Below are 20,542 nucleotides of genomic sequence, written 5' to 3' on the forward strand. Positions count from 1 at the left end.
CTGTCGGATTGGGAAGGTCTGGGGGTGGACAGAGGGCCCTTCCCCAGTCCCCCGCCCCCTGCGCAGGCCCTCAGTGCAGCGGCAGGCGCAGGTGTGTTGTGTCTCGTCTCCCTCCCTGAACACCTCCTCCTCTTGCCTCTTCTCTTTAGCCAGGTGACTTAGCATGAGCCCAGGCTGGTCCTCGAAGAAAGGAGGTGAGCCAAGGACCACCCGCCCACAGGCAGGAGACGAGTCTGGTCCTCACTCCCCTTCCCAGGAGCCCTGCCCACTTCCCTCCCTCAGTGTGTGGTTGTAGAGTAAAAGAGTGAAGTTAGATCACTTCGCCATCACACACACGCGCACACAGAGTCGGCCCATCATCATTAGTGAACAGGGGATTCAAATTAAAACCACAGTCACGTGGGGACACGGGTTCAGTCCCCGGTCCATGCACCCAAACCACGGCACGTGGTCATCCTGTGTGAGCTGGGGCGCGGGCTCCATGCCACTGGGGCTCTCGGCCTCGGGGGTGGGGCACAAACTCACGCAGCCGCTGAGGAAGACCCCTTGTCAGCGCTCCTTCAGCAAACACCCCCTTCGTAGCCAGGAACGCGCTTGTGAGCGGAGGGCCTTCTGTCTGCACTGGAGGCCGTGCGGGAGAACTCAACGCCATGGCGTTCTCAGGGCTGCAAACAGAGCCAGGCGCCCATCGGCAGAGGAACGGCGAGGACCCATCATGAGGTCCGCCCTGGCAGAGGAAAGGACTGAAGGACATCTACAACTGGACGCGCACAGAGATGGAGGCGGCGCCTGCATGGGCGAAACGGCCCGTGGTGGCGCAGTGCAGGAGTGAATCTCTGCAGGGGCGATCACTGGCTGTGTCGCGCGACACAGCAACACCTGCCAGGGCGCTGGGGCTGCTCTCTCTCGATCTGGGTGGCACTTACACGCATAACTGAAAATCGGAGCCGCACACTTACAACCTGTGGACTTTATTGTAGGTGAGTTTCACCCCGACTAAAAACAGGTGTGTGTGTACACAGAGAGCACGCACAGGGACTTGGGCCCCGTGGGAACTGAGCTGCGTGTGGGAGCCCCTGTCCCCACACCCCTCCGAGACCCCCAGATGGTGTGTCTGCAGGCCAGACGCAGAGGCCAGGCCCAAAGGCAGGCACAGCAAGAACCTGCCTTCCTTCTGTCCTGCTCTTTGTCCCTCTGTCCTAGTTAGACGCAGGACTAATATTTACCTTGCACACTGCAAACAGGAAGTGGGGGCGGGCTGGGGAGCAGCTGGGCATGTGGCCCATCGAGGCCTGGCAGGGGCCCCACCGCGGACCCTCAGGGGTGGGTGGCCCTGTGCCGGGTGGGCAGCAGGTCCCGGGAAGTGAGCGACACTAGGCCGCTGACGCCTCCCAGCCCATGACACACAGCCGCACTTCTGAGGCACCCGGAGCGGGAGGGGCAGGCCCGGGCCGTCTGTGCTGAGAGGCCACGCTGGTGCTGACTGTCCCTGTGTCCCGGGGAGCGGCAGGTGGATGCCCCGTCACACCGTCACCCTGCTCCCACTTCCTCACCTCTGCGCCCCCCGCCGGTCTGCAAACCCCTCCCAGCTGTCAGGCACTCATGCCATGTGGTCTCCTTTGGTCCTCGCACCAAAGTGCTGACCATGCCTGTTGGGCAGATGGGGAAACTGCGGCACACAGAGACTAAGGAGCACCACTGGCTGCTGGCCCTGGGAGCCTCAGCACCATCGTCTGACCCTGGCCCCGTTCCTGCAGCCACGGGCGGGAGGCTGAGGGCGCTGGTCGCACCACCCTTTCCTCTGACTCCTTCCTGCACGTCCATCCCTGGTTCCAGGCCCTCGGGCTGCACAGCGGACGTCCCTCTGCTCGTCCCCACGGCCCTGACCGCTGACCTCTCCCTCTGGGCCGATTTCTTCACATTAGTTCACCATTAACCCAGAGGCATCAGCACGCGCCGCAGAGTCCCGAGTAGACCCACCATGGCGCTTGCCCGCGGCCTGGCCCTGGCCACCCTGCTCAGCCTCGTGCCCGGCCAGCGCGGTGAGGGGGCTGGGGTCCGGGCAGGCGGGGGCTGCGCCCTGGGCCGGGGTCCCCACGTGGGACGGGGGACACAGGTGCCCCCCAGCTGGTTCTCGGCCCAGGGTACCCAGCTCAGGAGCTGGGGGGTCGGGGGGGTCGGGGGCTGGGGGTCGGGGGGCAGGGGGTCGGGGGGCAGGGACTCAGGGCTGGGGGCTGGGGGTTGGTGGGCCGGGGGCTGGGGGCCTCCACGCTGCGCCCCAGCCGCTTCCCGCGGGCCATGTGGGGAATGTGGGTGACTGTTGGGGTGGGGAGGGGCCCATGAGCTGAGCCTGGCAGCCTTCCTGGCTCTGCTGCCCACTGGGGAGGCCCACAGGGCAGGCGGGCTTCCACCCTGCCACCTGCCGCCGGGCACCATGCTCCCCGAGGCTGTGCCCGCCACCTCCCTGGGACCATGCCCATCCCCCACCGGGCCATGCACACCCGCCCCCCCAGAAACATGCCTGCCCATCCCCCTGGGGACCATTCCCTCCCCTCCACCCGGGGCCATGCCCTCCCGTCCCCCGAGGCCATGCCCGCCGCCTCCTCCACAGTGTTCCTGGAGCGCCAGCACGCGCTCTCGCTGCTCCCACGCGCCCGCCGGGCCAACAGTGGCTTCCTGGAGGAGCTGCGCAGGGGCAGCCTGGAGCGGGAGTGCATGGAGGAGCAGTGCAGCCGCGAGGAGGCCTTCGAGGCCCTGGAGTCCGCCAGCGCCACGGTGAGGGTGGAGGAGGGGCGGCCAGGGACCCCGGAGCGCGCCCAGCCCCGCACCCGCCTAGGCGCTCAGGGCCGGCGTGGGTGGAACCGTGCACATGCGCACTCCGCGCCGGGGCCGCCTCTGCCCTGGCCACGCGCAGCCTCAGCCGGGCTGCACCGAGGTCCCCGGGCTGATGGGGCCATAACAACGGCGGGGCCTTCCTGTCCCCAGCCACCGCCCGCACGGCCTGCGCCCTGGCCCTGCCCGTGTGGCTGCTCCTGTGCCACCTTTGCGGTGTGGGGCTCTGGGCCCCTGGCCTCTGCAGCCTTCCTTCCCGACCCCGGCAGGACCCGGCCCAGGGTCCCCGCCCTCCCTCACCTGCCGACTCCAGTGGGGGATCCCTTGGCAGGAGTGGCTGGAGGTCAGGGGTTCCCTCTCTTGCCCTCCCCTCCATGAGGAGACAGAAGTAGGAAACTTGGCCACAAACCTCCCCACAGCCTGAGCCCTGGTGTCTGGTAAAGGGACAGGAACATGAGGAGACATAAGTTTACTGCAAGCGAACACAAGGGCCCTGGTGGAGCCTCACCCTAGCCCTTACTTTTCAGGATGCATTCTGGGCCAAGTACACAGGTGGGTGCTGCGAGCGAGCCCCAGAGGGGAGAGACTCTTCTGATTCATCTGTCCGTCATTCATCCATCCATCTGTCCGCCTGTTTCTCAGCGTCACCTCACCCAACTTTACTCCACCCCATCCTGCCCCTACCCCAACCCCAGAGACGTGTCTGGCTCTTTTCCAGCTTGTAACACGGTGAGAAAGCCTCGGGAGAAGCTCGTTGAGTGTCTGGAAGGTGAGGAACAGTTGTCGGGGCGGGGCGGACAGCACGTGAGGGGGGCGCGAACCCCAGGGAGCTAGGCCTGTGCTGGGGCGAGGCACAGATAGGCGGGCTGGGTGCGCCCAGGTGGGCGGCCTCTACCACCGACACTGACCTTCTGTCCCTGTGGCCGAGGGTCAGCGGCTGCCCACTGCAGAGAACCAGTGTAGGCTCCCAGCCTGGCAAGCTGGCCCGTTGGAGGCCGCCCCCTCCTTCAGCCTCCCTTCCTCTGCACCTGTCCAAGCCCCCGCCCTCCTGACCGCACCTGTCCGAGCATTGCCAGGGGCCTCTCCCGCCTGGCCCTGGCTCGCGGTGTCTCCGCCTGCTGAGGACTTCCTGTCCTCCAAGAGCACGTCCAGATGTGCCGTTTACATGAGCGCTCAGGAGCCTCCTTCCTCCTGCCTGCGTCTGGGTGACAGTCTGCCCCAGCGCTCCTTTATCACTGGTCCTATTTTAACTAATTAAATGACTCAGTCAGTGTTTTACTAAGCCCCTGCTATGGGCTAAGCACTGTGCCGGGTGCTGGGGATTCTAGGAGAATCGGATACAGTCCCTTTCTTTGGAGAGCACAGAATCCCATGGGAAAACAAAATACAGCTCAAGGTGATTGCGCTTAGAGTTCTGTCCAAGGTACTCTAAGCGCAGATTTGGAGGAGCCTCCAGATAGCTAGCAGATTTGGGGGTAACTCCCAGAGGACGGAGGGTCTGACCCGGCCTCTGTGATGCACTGGTGAGCTCTGCATCGCAAGCAGAGGAAATGGCATGTGCAAAGGCCCAGGGCATGAGAGACCCTCAAGGGCTGAGCTAGCAGGACAGTAGACCAGGGCCAGCTCATGGAAGGGCCTTGCTCCCTTGTCCATCTGTGAACCATGAGGAGCCACCGGACCTCGGCTGTGAGTGTCCTGTCATGCATCTTTGTGTCCTGGGGCCATGGTGGGACGCAGTGACCATCTGGTGACTGTTCGGCAGACTGGAGAACTCCAGGTGCCAGCGGAGATGATGCGTGAATGCTGGTTGGTTGCCCTGGCTCTGAGAGCACATGGAGGGGGTGGACTGACAAGAGCTTTGCTGGGGTGCAGGGGGACACCTCCTCTGGCCCCTGAGGCTGACCTGGGCCGGGGCCCCTGCAGGGAACTGTGCCGAGGGTCTGGGTATGAACTACCGAGGGAGCGTGAACATCACCCGGTCGGGCATCGAGTGCCAGCTCTGGAGGAGCCGCTACCCGCACAAGCCTGAGTGAGCGACGGGCTGAGTTGAGTGCAGCACTGGGGCCCCAGCCTCCTGCCAGCCCCCAGGCTAAACCCTTTCCCCCTCCAGAGTCAACTTCACCACCCACCCCGGGGCCGACCTGCGGGAGAATTTCTGCCGCAATCCCGACAGCAGCAGCACAGGGCCCTGGTGCTACACCACCGACCCCACGGTGCAGAAGGAGGCATGCCGCGTGCCCGTCTGTGGTGAGCCGGGGAGGGGCCCTCCTTGGAGCTGGGCGAAGCTCTTCAAATGTACTTGGACTGGGGTCAGTGAAGCAGGACACCTGCGGGGGTTGTCCCAGCCCCTCCCCTCACTGCCCTGTCTCCTTCCAAACTTGGCTGGGGCTCGTCCAAACCTGCTTCCCTTCATGCTCCAGCACCCTGCTCGCAGGATGCTCCCGAAGCACTTCAGCCCACAGCCCTTGGCTGAGACTCACACACTTCCCCCCCAGGGCACTTGGTCCATAGTTCCCACAGTGCGTCAGCTAGCTACAGCCACAGTGGTGCTGCAAAACAAGCACCCCCAGGGGCCAGCAACAGCAGGCATGCACTGCCCACGTGTCCTGGGTGGACGGTGGAGGCTGGCTTTGCCTCTGCTTCAAACCCTCAGACCAGCTGAGTTTGTCCCCTCACCACAGCTGGACCCAGCTCTGCTCCACAGGGGGCTGAGGCCGGGGGGCGGCAACTCTCCCAAGAAGCGTTTCCCACGAACGTGGCAGAAGCACGAAACAGTGTGTGAAAACACGTGCTATCCTCAGGGCCTAGGTGCAGAGCTGGTTCAGTCACTCCTGCCCACACCCCTTAGGTTGGGCGGTCCCTGACCAAGGCCAAGGTCAAGTGGTGAAGGCAGACCACCCTGCCTGTGGCATTCCAGTGGTTTGAGCAGGGGTAGCAGCTCAGCACCCATGACCCCATCTCCCGTGGGCTGTGGTCATCGCCCTTGTGCGTCCCTCTTGGGCCCTACACTAAGCTACCAATCATCTCAGCAAAATCAGCTCAGAGTTCCCCAAATCACACACACACACACACACACACCAGGATGAGTGTGTTGCAGCCTTGCTGAAATTGACCTACAACCCATATAGATGTCCTTAGTCAATCCCACGGTTCTTTCTTGCGGCCCCCATAAAAACAAAGTCGTCAGAGGTGCCGTCCAGGCTGTCACTGCCCCCGGGCGAGGCCTGGCGGCCCTCGGGGCCACGACAAGGGCACTTGTGCTGTGAGTTCAGCAAACCAAGGCTCCGGGACTTCCCTGGGGGCGCTGGCGTCTGGCTGGGTGCTGCTGTCCACTCACCGCCTTGTCACCCCCAGGCCAGGAGCAGGGCGCCGAACCAGTGAAGCCGCGCACCGGAGGTCCCCGGGGGAAGCCGTCCGACCCGTCGGAACCGTGCGTCCCCGAGCGCGGCCGGCAGTACCAGGGGCGCCTGGCGGTGACGATTCAAGGGGCCCCCTGCCTGGTCTGGACCAGCGCGCACGCCACGGCCCTGAGCACGGGCCAGGACTTCAGCCCTGCGGTGCCGCTGGCCGAGAACTTCTGCCGGAACCCTGACGGGGACGAGGAGGGCGCTTGGTGCCTGGTGGCTGGAGGAGGGCGCGGCTTCGACTACTGCGACCTCAACTACTGCGGTGAGTGGGCGGGGCGGGCACCCACCTCCTTCCCGCGGCCGGGCGGGGGAGGCTTGCTCCCTGGATAGGCGAGTGAACTGAGGCAGGCGAGGCGAGGTTGGTCGAGCCCCGGGCCGGGGACAGGCTGGCCCAGCTCAGCCCGGCTGCTGCCTGCGACCCTGCAGAGGAGGCGGTGGGCGAGGAGGTGGGGGACGGTGCCGGCGAGAGCCCCGACGGCGTCATCGAGGGGCGCACGGGCGCCGCGGAGTACCAGCCCTTCTTCTCCGAGGCGACCTTCGGCGTGGGGGAGGCAGGTGCGGCGGCCGCAGCCTGGGCCGGGCCGGGGACGTGGCCGGGCCGGGGAGCGGGGCCGGGCCGGGGGCGGGGCCGAGCAGGGGGGAGGGGCGGGGCCGGGGGCGGGGCCGGGCCGGGGGGCGGGCCCTCACGCGCCCCTCGCTCTGCAGACTGCGGGCTGCGGCCTCTGTTCGAGAAGAAGAACATGGAAGACCAGACGGAAGGCGAGCTCCTCAACTCCTACATCGACGGGCGCATCGTGGGCGGCTCGGAAGCGGCCCCCGGCCTGGCGCCCTGGTGCGGCCCGGGACCCGTGTCCCACCCCCCAGCTCCTACTCACTCCGCGGGGGCTCTGCCTGTCCCCCTGCCCCTACCCCACCCCTCAACAGCCCTCGGAGGGCTCTGGCAGGTGATGGCTGCTGGCCGTGCGCCCCACCCCCTTGCACCCGTTATCTCTGATTCTCCGCGGTCAGAGGCCGGCCCCGCGCGCTCTTCCCTCCTGCAGACCGCAGCGCCGGGCCCGCCGCGTCACGCTCTTGTGTTGCCAAGTCAGGCCTGGAGTCGGTCCTTTTACTTCCAGAGCCGCTAAGCTGTGCGGGGTCTGGACGGGAAAAAGTGGGGTCAGGGCTCCCCAAAGCGCTAGGCAGCCCCCTCACCCCCAGGTCCCAAAGCAGCCAGGTCAAGCTGAGATCTGGGGCAGATGGTGGCTCTGAAGTCGATTCTTAAATCTGGAACATTCACCCTTTAGGGCTGGGGGGGGGAGGCGCTTCCCCAGCTCTTAATGGGTCCTGTCCCCCCACCCCCACCCCAGGCAGGTGATGCTTTTCCGGAAGAGCCCGCAGGAGCTGCTGTGCGGAGCCAGCCTCATCAGCGACCGCTGGGTCCTCACGGCGGCCCACTGCCTCCTGTACCCGCCCTGGGACAAGAACTTCACGGAGAACGACCTCCTCGTGCGCATCGGCAAACACCACCGCACCAAGTACGGGCCGCCCGGGGTGCCGGCAGCCTCTTGCTCCCGAGTGGCGCAGCGCCCCGGCGGCGCTGGGACGTGGCCTGTGCCTGGCCCTGCCCTGCAGTGAGGCCCTCCGGCGGGGACGGGGGCGTCCCCCTGGCCAGGTGCTCCTTCAGCCTTGGAGCTGGCTGACTGGTCACCTTGACCCGGGGCCCTGGGCGGGCACCAGCTGCCCTGTCTGGGTGGGCTGCAGCCTCTGCCTCCCCGCGGCCGTCCGTGCAGGTACGAGCGAGGCACGGAGAAGATCTCCATGCTGGACAAGATCCACATCCACCCCAGGTACAACTGGAGGGACAACCTGGACCGGGACATCGCCCTGCTCAAGCTCAAGAAGCCCATCGCCTTCAGCGACCACATCCACCCGGTGTGCCTGCCGGACAAGGAGACGGCCAACAGGTGGTTCCCGCGGGCGCACCCCACCGCCCGGCCGCGTTTTTCGGGCCTGTTTCCCTGTGACGCGGGATTGGAGACGGGTGGCCTGGGGTGTGGATTCAGGGCTGCCCGGGCGGCGCTGGGCGCGGGGGTCGACCAGGCCGCAGCAGGCGCTCCCGTCCCCCCCCCAGGCTGCTGCAAGCGGGACACAAGGGCCGCGTGACGGGCTGGGGGAACCTGAGGGAGACGTGGATGGTGAGCCCCAGCGACGTGCAGCCCAGCGCCTTGCAGGTGGTGAACCTGCCCATCGTGGAGCGGCCCGCGTGCAGGGCGTCCACGCGGATCCAGGTCACTGACAACATGTTCTGTGCAGGCAAGCCCGCGGGCGTGGCCGGGGGGTGCGGGACTCGGGGGTGCGGGGGAGTGCGGGACTCAGAGTGGGGGGTGCAGGGCTCGGGGGACGGGGCGGGCGGGATTCGGGACGCGGGGTGGGGTGCGGGGCTCGAAGGGTGGGGGGTTGCGGGACTCGGGGTGAGGGGTGTGCGGGGCTGGGGGCGGGACGCGCGTTTTGCGACCCGAGAGGAGCAGGACCTGGGCGCTGGCCACTTACAAGCCCCGCGACTTTGGGCCAGTCGCTTGACCCCTTGGAGGCGCGCGCTCCTATGCAAATGGGGGGCACAGCCTCTGTCCCGGGCGCCCGTGCGGTGAGGGTTGACATGCGAGTGTGGGAAGCGTTTGTGCGCGTGTGAACTCAGGGAGCGGCCGAGGGAGAAGCCGCGGGGCCACTCAGCCCGCTGCGGGCGCCTGCGGCTCAGGGGTCACCGGGGCCTCGCCCAGGCCAGGCCGGACCCTTGGAGCTCCGCAGCGCCGGGCGTGAGGGCCGCGCACCGCGAGGCAGGGACGCGAGCGCAGAGCCGGCCCGGGCGGCCTCCGGGAGGGCCCAGGAGGCCCTTGGCTTTTGTTCTGGGTGAGATGGGAAGAGAGGAGAGTGTTTGGGGAAGGTGAATACATGCTCTAACTTACATTTTCTTCTGGAATGCAGACTCACAGGAAAGTTGCAAAAATAATACAAAGAATTCCTTTACCCTTTCGCCCAGGACGCTCTTCTTTCATTTCGTGCATGTCTATGTGTGTATTTGTGTTTGCATGTGTGTGTAATCACATACCGTTTGGGAGCAATACACAAATACTCGAGTGTGTAGTTCTGAAAAGCAAGGATATTCTTTTCCATGACCACAGTACAGTCATTGAAATCAGGAAATTAGGGATACAATTCTATTATACATAATCTGCAGACCTTATTCAAGCTTCGCCAATTATCCCACTAATGTCTCTTATAGCAAAAGAAAAAAAAATTTTTTCATCCAGGATCTAATCCAGATTCACACGCTGCATTTAGCTGTGAGTCTTTGTCCTCCCCGAGCTCGGCCTTCTTTGAAAAGTACAGGCCAGTGTTTTTGTAGACTGACCCTCAGTTTGGTTTGCCTAATGTTTCTCGTGATCAGAATCAGGCTGAGTGCCACCGTGTCCTTCTCAGAGCCTGATGCGCAGGCACATGGTGTCAGTTTGTCCCGTTACTGGGGACACTACCTCTGGCCACTTGGTTAAGATTTCTCGGCCAGGTAACTTGACAAGGACTGTCCAGGTCTAATCTCCCTTTTGTAATTAGCAAATGTCTTGTGGGGAGACACTTTAAGAATATGTATTGTTTCTTATCAAAATGTTCTCCCATTCACTCATGATTTCTTCTGGTACTTGGTTTCATTTCTCTACACTTAGATCCCTGATTCATTTGGTGTTTATTCTCATGTATGATGTGAAATGATAATTTATCTTTCTCCAAATGGCTAACCAGTTGTCTCTACGCCATCTGTTAGACGTCCCATCCTTGTCCCAGGGATCTGGGATATCACCTTTATCACATACTAATTTTCTCTGTGTATTTGAGTCTGTTTCTGGACCTTCTGTTTTTCCTCTGGTCAGTGGTGTGTTCGTGCACCAGCCACACACTGTTTTAGTCATAGAGACTTCAGAGTATTGTTTCTATGCAATTTAATTGAGATATTCACACACCACACCAGCCATCCAAAGTGCACACTCACCGGATCACAGCAGCAGCACATAGTTGTGTGTGCACCCCGTGATCAAATCCGGTAGGGCTACTCCTCTCTTGTAGTTTTTCTTTTTCAGTGTTTTCATGGTAATTCTTGCGTATTTGTTTTTTCCATATATACTTTACTTTGCTTTTTTTTTTTTTTTTGCATGGGCAGGCACCAGGAATTGAATTCAGGTCTCTGGCATGCCATATATATTTTAGTATCAAGTTGTCCTGCTCCATAAAAAAGTTTGTAGGTATTTTGCATTGGGATTGTGTTAAATTCATGAATTACCTTAGGGGGAACTGACTTTTTTTTTTCTGTATTCCATTATTTTTCTTCTTCTTTGCCCTAGTTCCATTTCAATCACTCTTTGTTTTGTATCTCTTCTGATATTTTGTTGCTTTGTTTTTAGTTTTCCAGTTTCTGATTCATGTGTCTTTTTACATTCCAAGCTTGCTTGAGGATAAATCAGTTTGGAGTGTTGAATCAGTTTTCTTGTTTCATGGTTGTGTTTTGGGGGAGAAATTGTATTAGCTAAGGTATTGTTTCCTTATAGCATCTTTATATGATTTAGTTTTCATCTACTCATTTCGTGGATTTGCATCCTCTTTTATCTAGAAGATATTCTGTCCTCATCCCTACATAAGTTTTAGTATACAATATACAATATATTAAATTAATTTGGAGTTTGGATGCTGTCTGTATTCTAGTTATGTTGAAAGCGTAGCTTTTTGTGTGAAGGATTTTTTTTATCGTTCGTTATTTTGTTCTGTATTGTGAGGGACATGGGGAGATTCAGATGAAGGGAACCACTCTCACCTCAGCTATCTGTACGTCTTACTTTTAAAAAGAATCATTCTGCCTCTAGGTGGAGAGTGGATTGTAGGTGAGTGAAAGCAGAATTGGGGAAAGTGGTGGGTCAGTGGCGAGGTGGGGGTGATCTGGCCAGGGGTGGAGGAGGGACGTGGTTAGACTGTGGATATTGTCCAAGTCAGAACTAGCCTCAAGTCTTGGGGTGCTGAAACGCGGAGTCAGGGGTGCCCGGGGGAGGGCAGGTGGACACGCACGCTCCATGTCCCTTGAAGGGGAGCACCTGAACACCACGCCATGCTTCTGAGCACCGCTGCTCTCTCTCTAGGCTATAAGCCTGATGAAGGACAACGAGGAGATGCTTGTGAAGGCGACAGTGGGGGGCCCTTTGTCATGAAGGTAAGCTTTTTGAAAGGGCAGAGACTGGTGGGTAGTTCTTTAGAGGGGACGGGGTGAGGAGGGAGCCTGGTTTTCAGAAACAACTGCCTGGCAGGGTAACTCCATGTCTCTTCTTCAGAGCCCCTACAACAAACGCTGGTATCAAATGGGCATCGTCTCGTGGGGTGAAGGCTGTGATCGGGATGGGAAATACGGATTCTATACACACGTGTTTCGCCTGAAGAAGTGGATACAGAAGGTCATTGATCGTTTTGGAGGTTAGCGGGCCACTCGCATTCCTGGCCCTCACTGCAAAAATCACAGAAACCAATCCAGTCAATGTTTTCTGATTTGTTTCTACAACTCTAGTTCCCAATAAAAGTGGCTCTCAATGAGCTCCAGTGCTTCCCAGTGCTGTTCGTGGCTCTGAAGACCCAGTAGACCTGCTGGGTAGGCAGGGTTTAAAGAACCTCCAGAAAAGGGCCAGAGGAGATGGGAGCTGGCAGCTTGAGTTTGTGAGCATTTAAGATGTCCCGGACTTGGGGCTTTAATGAATTATCTGGCGTAGACCCCACCAGGGGAAGGTAAGTAAGCCAAGGTTCGAAGCCCAGCACCTTGCCCAAGTTCACGGCTTCAGGGGAGAACTAGGACGTGGAACATGGGCACAAGATCCTGAGGCCTGTGCTTGTAGCCGCTCTGCTCTCAGGGCTCTAAGGAGCTGGTCCTGGGGCCAGAGAGGCAGGGTAGGCATGGCAAGGGATCAGTAGCTCTTTTTAACTCAAACTTCTCTAATAAGTCCCTATATCCTTCCTCGTGTCACTAAAATGATGTTGTTTATGTCTTGACACGCTCAGTATTTTAAAGGCCTTAATTTTAGAGTATTGCGAGTCGTAGTGGCTAGGCCCGTGCCTTAGCATCAGACCTGCCTGGCTTACCTGGTTCCAACGTAAATGGTTAAGTCCCTTACCCTTCCTGAACCTCAGTTTCCAAGAAGTAATGACATTACTTACCTCATAAGGTGACAATTAAATGAGATAATTTACATAAAGCACTTAACATAATGTTTACTGTCTGGTAAGCTCTCCGTAAATTTATTGACACTTTTATTCTCACTACTGCCCAACATCCGGACTAGATACCTAGGTTGGCAAATTAGAAATTCCTCTGCCACTTACAGACTCCCTCCTCTGGTTCCTGCAAATAGTATATTGGTGGAGTTTTTGCTCCCCAGAATTTTTACTCACATAGCCATTATTGGACTTCAATGAGTTTCTCCAAGAACTGGGACCCACAGAATATACAGGTGTGTATGGATTCACGAAGGGTATCTTTCTCCAAAGTTACTGTTGGCAGAGAGCACTGGTCTGGGAGGGAGCATGGCCGACCCACCTTTGCCCTTCCACATGGTTCTACCAATTTCCTGGCTACACTGTGCTCCACGGCCGTTTCCTGTTATGGGCATTTATGATTCAGAGGGAACCAGACACGATAGCCTACAACTGGTGTGCTAGTGTCAGCCTGTAGGAAATGCGTGTCAGCCAACAGGCACGTGGAGGGCTGGGTTGAGAGTCTCACCTGAGCGCAGCGGGAAGGTGTGAAGACGGAACATCTGCCCTGGTGTAGGCTAGGGGAGTGGAGCAGGGAGTTTCCACTGTTGGCCTAGGAGCGTCCCCTAATGTCCATGGCTTACAAGGGGGACGGGACCTAAGGCTGATAGGTATTCTTATCCCACCCCCCTCCCCACATTCCCATTTTCTAATACATGAGGGAACAGATACAAGTGTTCCTTACCCCAATTCTTTGCTTCTGGTTGGCAAGAAAACAGGGTAAAAACTGAGAATTCAGTGGGCTTGCAGGATCTTGGCAGTCCCGAGTTTAAACCAGAGCAAGGGGCAAGTGATTACGAATTAGTCATCCTATCCAGACTCCACTTTTTAAACAAGAGCATGTGTTCTCATAAGAGCGCTCCCCTCCAGCCCGCAGCTACCAGGGCTGTCAGCTCTGGGCACTTTGGCTCTCTAGGGTAGCTATGCTCATCCCAGACAAGAGGACAGTACTGAAGTCCTGTCTTCCCTTCAGTAAACACATACCTGTTGCGTGTTCCTAGTGGAGGGAAGAGAGGGAAGTTTAATCCCCAGCGTTGTAGAGGTCAGCTGAAAATGTCAACCGGGAGCAACAGTGGATTTGTTTTTTGTCAACCTTTCATTTCTTGAACACTGATGTTCAAATTGGGCTAGAAAAGTTTCTTTGAACTTTATGGCTGCCTGAAAAGTCTTGCATCTGGATCCAGAACCACTGAAGGGGTCTTCTGACTGTGGAGGGAAGGCCCCAGAATGTAGTCCTAAAGTGAAGCTCGGTATTCCTGGTCGTCACTGGGACTGAGGAGCAATTGTTAATCTGGACCAAACTGACTGAGACAACCAAGCAGGAAGCTCCTAAGGTCTCCCATGCCCATTAATTAAATGAATCCAAGCCTAGTTGTGGGGTGAGAACCCCAGCAGCACAGCTCATCCTTGGGCACACTCTCCAATGCACGTGGGCAGGAAAGAGATCGGAAGCCTAAAAGCACATTAGTACCATGGTGAGGACAGGAAGGAAGTCATGACCAGAATCTCAAAACAGGGAAGGATGGGATTTTTCTGCTTCCTTAAGAGCTGCCCATGGAAAGCTGGAGAGTGGAATTCTCCTTATTCCAAAGGAGTAAAAGACAAGTTCCAAGGGGTAAGCAAGGAAAAGTGGAGTTCCTTAAGCAGTATCTAACCTTTCTCTAACTGGTTGGATGCCCAAGAAAAGGTGAAAACAAAGCTACCTCCACTCTCCCAGATATGGTGCATCTTGGGAGACAGGTATAGTTAATGCAAACTTTATTTACAAAAGAGTCTTAAATTAGTTGTATCATGCCATGCATTCATACAGAATATAGCGACCCTTCAGGGCTACAGGGAGAAGAGCTAACAAACTCAAAGGAAAACTATTAAAGAGTTCTGAATAGTTAAAAGCTAGGAAAGGTTAGGACAACTTTACAAATGAGTAATTAAAAATAAAAGAAAAAGAAAAAGGATATGGAAACTAGTGTGAGCTGATAGGAAAGCAGCTGTTTACAAGTCTGTACACTAAACTAATACACAGACAGTCTTCTAGAGAGGCAGGATGCTGATGGAGAGAGCAAAATATGTACAAATACTTGTGCCACAATCACTCCTCCCCCAGATCCACAGTATGATACCTACAACCAGTGTGTGTACACTAGGCCTGCCAAGGCCACTTTAAACTGTGAGGACTTCTAGTTTAGTAAACTAAAGCTGCAGGGTGCCAGGGGAATGGGCAGCTTCATTTGCGACTGCTCTTTATTCTCTCCAGTCTTTTTTTCAAGTCGTCAATGTTAGCTGTGGAAGAAGAGGAGGTGGTCATGGTTCCTGAAGAATGAGTCTGGTTAGAATCCAGGTCTGAATGCTGGTGCTGCTCCCGAGACTCGCGGAGCTGAGAGAGTTTGCTGTGCAGCATGTCTGTGGAAGAGGCAACAGTAGGAACTGCTGGTTTGGAGAGCAAAGAGGTCAATGGAGGCCGGTCATCTTGCTATTGAGAGAAGAAGAGATGTCATCTTAAATAGGCCAAGCTGCAACTCTGGGACAATAGCTACCAAGACTGTCCCTGCCCTGCCACCACCTTCCCGGGCCCACCGAGAAGAAAGGGAGCAGTACCTTTGTATTGTCCAGCCCGCATCGCTGTCGGAGGATTTTTAGCCTTTCTAGGTAGACAGATGGCCCCACATCTTCTCCATTTGTGTTACCTAGGGAGGGTACTGTGCTTGTGGGAGTGGGAACACATGTGACCTCCATCTGAGGGGAGATGCCTTAGAAAGGAAAATGCAGAAAGAATACTCAGATAAACAAACGCCCCACTTACAGGCTCCTTGGCTGATCTGCCACCAAAGGCAACAATTAAGATTTTCCTGGGGCTTGAATATCTACACTGTACTTGAAACCTAAAAAATCCCCCAGAACTCCCTGGGGTTGGTGGTGGTGAAGGGTGCACTGAAATATACAAAATAAGCCTGATGAGAATCGACACAGAAGGGCAGAAGTCGGGCCACCCAGGGGCATGCGGGGGGCTGTACTCCAGCAATCAGGCCTTGGCCCTGGGACACAGGCCATCCCAGGACCTGAGCTGCCCTGGAGCATGCTGGGACTGCCCAGCTGAATAACGAGAAGACCTTACAGGGCTGGAAAAACTCCACCAGGTTCAAATCAGGTGATAACACACAGGAAAGCTCATATCCAAACCTGCAGAGGAGAGCAAGGAACTCAAGGCTATGGCATATTCGCAAGGAAGAGGGAGAGGGAGAGAAGCTGAGATGCCCAACAGAAGTGGGGACGAGAACCAGGGTATCCACGCCCACCACCACGACCAATATTCCAGTATAAGACCGAAAAACACCAGAACAAACAACAAAATCCATCACAGTTCCTAAATTTCAGAAAAGAAATACTAGCAAAATATAGGTCTTTATAATAACTAATTCAAAATCAAGTAAAATGCATGATACAGGCGAAAAAGACAAGGAAGGCACGGGAAGGCAAGACTCCCCATGGTAAACAGAAGACCACAACAGGTTACTCTAGGGAAAATGGAACCTTCAACGTAAGGATGAGAACTCTCTAGAGGATGGAAACTGAATGAAGAACAACTTTGAAGACAGCAATAGAAATCTGAATATGCTGAGGCAAGAAACCGAGTTAGTTATCAGTGGAGTCACATGCTTGTATTGCAAATATGCTGTTGAGACTAAAAATATCAATCAAATGTTGGACATCACCAGAAAGGACTTTGGAAATGAGAAAAGGAAGCTTCTACCCTAATGGACCAAACCATGATGTCCATACCTGGCATACCATCTGACATTCTGCTCACCACACTTCAAGGAAAGACTTTTCAAGTCTTGGAGAAGGGTAATTTAAGGGGCAAAAGGAGAAAAAGGGATGATTTAAGAGAACATAACTGATGTGGAACTTCAGCCTAACAAAATAAATGCTGAGAACAAACTCAAGAATATGAGTAGGCTGAGCCTCACTGAACTCATATAAAGAGTTAAAGTAAGGCTGAATGTTGAGAGCTTGACTCTGTGCTGACAAAAGGAACTTTTGCAGCTGGGTCTGTCTCTTTGTTGGGTTAAAGCTTTTTGATAGGTACGTTCTACAACAAAAACCTCCTAAGTCTCCCTTTAGTCTCTAGATCCCATGAGCATTAATGCTCAGATGCTGGCTTTTCGCCTGAGGACAACACCACGATAATTTCATCTTAGGATGAGCATCCATTCACACCACTGTCAATGTTTACATCTACTGGAGAACCAAGTAAAGACGTCCCACAGGATGTGCGTCAGGTTGGAGATCAGGGAGGCAGTCTGAGTTGGAGATAAAAAATTGGAACTCGCTGGAATGTAAATGATATTTAAAGTGATGAGAGTAGATGAATACATTGAGAGAATGACAGAAAGGGAGAACAGATAATCATGACCAAACCATGGGGGTACCAATATTAAGAGATCAGGAAGAGGCTAGTGAGGCGGGCGCAGAGAACTGGAAGCCAAATGAAGAAATCATCTCAAGGGTAGGGAACGATCACTATCATCAAATACTGATGACGGGTTAAGTCAAGGACAGAACTGACCACTGGAGGCAGCAATGGGGACCCTAAAATTAAGGTTCATGGATATGAGTCAAAACTTCAAGTTCCTGAGCTGGCAGCTACTTTGCGCTTATTCTGAGAGCTACTAGAGGAAACCATACCTGTTGAAGTGGGAATACGGCCTTTGCCTTCCCTCTCCATCTCAATTACTCGAAGGCCTCTCTCAACATAGCTCTGGAAGAATTGTGAGGAATTTTTCAGAAATGGCTCAATGTCAGCATCTGAATATTTCTTCTTATATTCATACAACTCAGCTAGACCCTGGTCAACAAAAAGGGTGGAATGGGATGTTAGTGACTCTTTTCCATAAAACAGATCCTGAGTTGGCTTAACCGTTTCCCTCTCACCTCTTTAGTGTTTTCTTTAGAGCCAATCTTCTTAAAAATCTCAGCTAAGAAGTCATTCACTTTGGCCTTTGATGACTTTTCATCCTGAAAAGTTAAGAGACACAGGAAGGACTGTTTAGACTTGAGTTATTAATTAGGAAACAACTGTTGGATATGAACTGAAATATGTATCTCAAAATCTAGACCTTACTGGAAACACTAATATCCTGGGTTATTGAATGCCTCTAGTCTGAAGTTTTCAACTAAAATGTCATGAAGAAATTCCTGATCCTTCCAAATTAAATAAAGCTCACAGTAACTTTATCTGGTGACCACAGCTTTGGTAGACACAGAAACCTTTCTTGGGGACCAAGAAGCTCATGGTCATTAGTTTACATTAAAATACTTCATGTTGGAATGGTTATAGCATCACAGCAGGGGATGGAGTCAACCAATGCCTAAGCCTTCACCTTAGACCCTCAGAGAGACAGGCTCATTTCCCTGAGTCTTTCGAGTCAGGATACTCACTATTCGAGATGCTCCCTTTTCTGTTTCCTTATCAGATTTGCTCCCAGTCTGGTCCATACTGTGCTTCATCATCCGGCACAGGTGGGCCTCCAGCTCCGACTCGTTCTTGTTGTCAATCATGGTCAGGTGGTCGAGGATCTGAGGGGACACGCACGTGTGAACAGGAGCAATGTCACTGCTCACACGCTCTCTCAGGGCAGGTGGTCGAGGATCTGAGGGGACACGCACGTGTGAACAGGAGCAATGTCACTGCTCACACGCTCTCTCAGGGCAGGTGGTCGAGGATCTGAGGGGACACGCACGTGTGAACAGGAGAAATGTCACTGCTCACACGCTCTCTCAGGGCAGGTGGTCGAGGATCTGAGGGGACACACGTGTGTGAACAGGAGAAATGTCACTGCTCACACGCTCTCTCAGGGCAGGTGGTCGAGGATCTGAGGGGACACACGTGTGTGAACAGGAGCAATGTCACTGCTCACACGCTCTCTCAGGGCAGGTGGTCGAGGATCTGAGGGGACACGCACGTGTGAACAGGAGCAATGTCACTGCTCACACGCTCTCTCAGGGCAGGTGGTCGAGGATCTGAGGGGACACGCGCGTGTGAACAGGAGAAATGTCACTGCTCACACGCTCTCTCAGGGCAGGTGGTCGAGGATCTGAGGGGACACACGTGTGTGAACAGGAGAAATGTCACTGCTCACACGCTCTCTCAGGGCAGGTGGTCGAGGATCTGAGGGGACACACGTGTGTGAACAGGAGCAATGTCACTGCTCACACGCTCTCTCAGGGCAGGTGGTCGAGGATCTGAGGGGACACACGTGTGTGAACAGGAGCAATGTCACTGCTCACACGCTCTCTAAGGGCAGGTGGTCGAGGATCTGAGGGGACACGCGCGTGTGAACAGGAGCAATGTCACTGCTCACACGCTCTCTCAGGGATCAGGAGCTCTTGTGCTCACCTTGGGCCCTTTTAATTTGCACAAGGTATGCAGCAGGGTCTTTAGGGTTCTTATGGGAAATTCACTTTTGCATTGCTTCAGTTTCTCTTTGGGGAAGACCTTCATGAAAACATGTATATCCAGAAGAATTCTGTCTAGGTTAATGCTATTGATGGTGTCAGGCAACAGTCGAACCATTCTCCAGAGACACTATTGAAAAAAAAAACCACACAAAAGTTAGGAGTGACTGAAGAATAAGGATAATTTTTGTCACTTATCTTCCCTAAACAGTGGGATCCCTTCTAAAAGATGATCAGAGAGATTTATATACATCTATGTTGTCTTTCAAATTTAGTTGCTAAAACACAAAACAATTTTAATCACTTCACTCTAGCTTAAGTGTGCCAAGTCATCCACGAAATCATCTATCTCCACTCTTTTCTCCCAGCCTGATAGAGGGCCTTAAAGGATGGGAAAATGTGGAAATTCTGTCTTGGGTCTGCTTGGTACCTAAAGGTAGGGTACTTCACACTGCTTAACAAAATCCAGCCTGAGGAGACCAAGTATCTTACACACTGATACAGCCTCGTAACAGTACTGTTACAGATGTGTTTCTTTGGAGTCCTCCATCAAAAAGACCAAAATGTTATAGGGTTATATGTATTTTTCCCAAACGGAAATGAAATTTGTCTCCAAATGTAAAGCGATCAACTTCTAAGCTCAGGTTTTAAACTTCTTTCTTGCCTTTTATTTCTAGAACTGGTGAGATATTTACAAAATAGCTCTTCCTTTTCATTGTTAGAGGCCAGTATTACTCAAGAACTGTTTAGGCCTGAGTATGGGATATAAATTGGAGGAAGGGATAACTGGAGACCAGCTATAGTCTTCAGGTAGGTTCTGTGTGATTTGAGCCTAAGTCTTAGCTCCAAATCCTCTTTCCCCATACTTTAGCAAAGTGAATGTATCTTTGAAAGAAAAGAAATAAAATAATTTCAACTTCACCTTCATAACAAGCTCTGAGAATTTGGGGGAACTGGCTGTTGCTAGCAGGCTGTCTTGGAGCAAAACAAGTAGAGCACTGTAAAGAAAAAAAATCCAACACACTAGCATTAATAATTTTCAAACCTGCATTCCAATGAAAATCAGTACTTGAAAGGGCAAGTGTAAATATTCTCTACCTATCTAATGAACTGAGAGCTCATGGGTCAAGAATTGTCTTTGATTACTTAAGAAAATAAACATCGGAATGATCACATGGTTAAAAAAAAAAAGAAAAAAGAAAAGAAACATCATTTCAGCTTTGGTACCAACTGGTAAATGGTAAGGTTCGACGGCTCTTTTTCATTGTTCCTGGAAGCAGAGAAAGAAAAAGCTGACCTGAAATGTACATGAAAGAAGATGTAACTGACAAACTTTATATTATTCTAGAAAACTCAGGGTTATTGGCAGGTTTATTAAATTATTATATTTGTTTTACCTGTTGTTTCAGGCTGGAATACCTTTGGTTCATCAGGAGAATATTAATTAATCAAATTATTAGGCAAATCTAAAGTTACATACAACTTTATCTAGTGACTTTCTGGTTTCTGTGCAGACAGAGCTCTCCTGGGCTCTAATG

At 54.3% G+C, this 20,542-nt stretch overlaps 2 protein-coding genes across 6 annotated transcripts in view; one reads left to right on the forward strand and one right to left on the reverse strand.

Annotated features, from left to right (window-relative positions):
- Positions 1 to 855: 855 nt before the first annotated feature.
- On the forward strand, positions 856 to 11,840 carry F2 (coagulation factor II, thrombin). 2 transcript variants are annotated; one of them, XM_077114591.1, is made up of 15 exons: positions 856 to 980; positions 1,837 to 2,042; positions 2,612 to 2,775; positions 3,360 to 3,384; positions 3,551 to 3,601; positions 4,756 to 4,861; positions 4,943 to 5,079; positions 6,187 to 6,501; positions 6,666 to 6,794; positions 6,945 to 7,071; positions 7,586 to 7,753; positions 8,009 to 8,182; positions 8,350 to 8,531; positions 11,396 to 11,466; positions 11,585 to 11,840. In XM_077114591.1, the coding sequence occupies exons 2-15, from the start codon at positions 1,982 to 1,984 to the stop codon at positions 11,726 to 11,728; spliced, it is 1,854 nt and encodes a 617-aa protein (XP_076970706.1). In that variant the 5' UTR covers positions 856 to 980; positions 1,837 to 1,981; the 3' UTR covers positions 11,729 to 11,840. The 2 variants fall into 2 exon arrangements, with proteins under 2 accessions (XP_076970706.1, XP_076970707.1); XM_077114592.1 differs by lacking the exon at positions 856 to 980 and having other exon boundaries at positions 1,828 to 2,042.
- Positions 11,841 to 14,292: 2,452 nt separating this feature from the next.
- Positions 14,293 to 20,542, reverse strand: part of CKAP5 (cytoskeleton associated protein 5) — a 131,449-nt gene continuing 125,199 nt past the window's right edge. For 3 of the 4 annotated variants that reach the window (XM_077114587.1, XM_077114589.1, XM_077114588.1), the window contains exons 38-44: positions 19,927 to 20,002; positions 18,946 to 19,134; positions 17,988 to 18,125; positions 17,481 to 17,564; positions 17,235 to 17,394; positions 15,147 to 15,298; positions 14,293 to 15,021 (exon numbers count right to left, since the gene is read on the reverse strand). In XM_077114587.1, the coding sequence (XP_076970702.1) occupies positions 14,776 to 15,021; positions 15,147 to 15,298; positions 17,235 to 17,394; positions 17,481 to 17,564; positions 17,988 to 18,125; positions 18,946 to 19,134; positions 19,927 to 20,002 (1,045 nt within the window). In that variant the 3' untranslated portion in view covers positions 14,293 to 14,775. Of the gene's footprint in view, positions 15,022 to 15,146; positions 15,299 to 17,234; positions 17,395 to 17,480; positions 17,565 to 17,987; positions 18,126 to 18,152; positions 18,866 to 18,945; positions 19,135 to 19,926; positions 20,003 to 20,542 lie in introns of those variants that run through there. The other variant, XM_077114590.1, reaches the window with a different exon arrangement.

The sequence above is a fragment of the Tamandua tetradactyla genome, chromosome 8 (assembly GCF_023851605.1).
Source record: "Tamandua tetradactyla isolate mTamTet1 chromosome 8, mTamTet1.pri, whole genome shotgun sequence".
Lineage (NCBI taxonomy): Eukaryota > Metazoa > Chordata > Mammalia > Pilosa > Myrmecophagidae > Tamandua > Tamandua tetradactyla.

Excerpts from the sequence above, each read along its gene's own strand:
- F2 (XM_077114591.1), top strand. The coding sequence starts at position 1,982 with ATGGCGCTTGCCCGCGGCCTGGCCCTGGCCACCCTGCTCAGCCTCGTG. Across the intron at positions 4,862-4,942 it reads CGCTACCCGCACAAGCCTGA|AGTCAACTTCACCACCCACC; the intron begins GTGAGCGACGGG and ends TTCCCCCTCCAG. Across the intron at positions 7,072-7,585 it reads GCCCCCGGCCTGGCGCCCTG|GCAGGTGATGCTTTTCCGGA; the intron begins GTGCGGCCCGGG and ends CCCCCACCCCAG.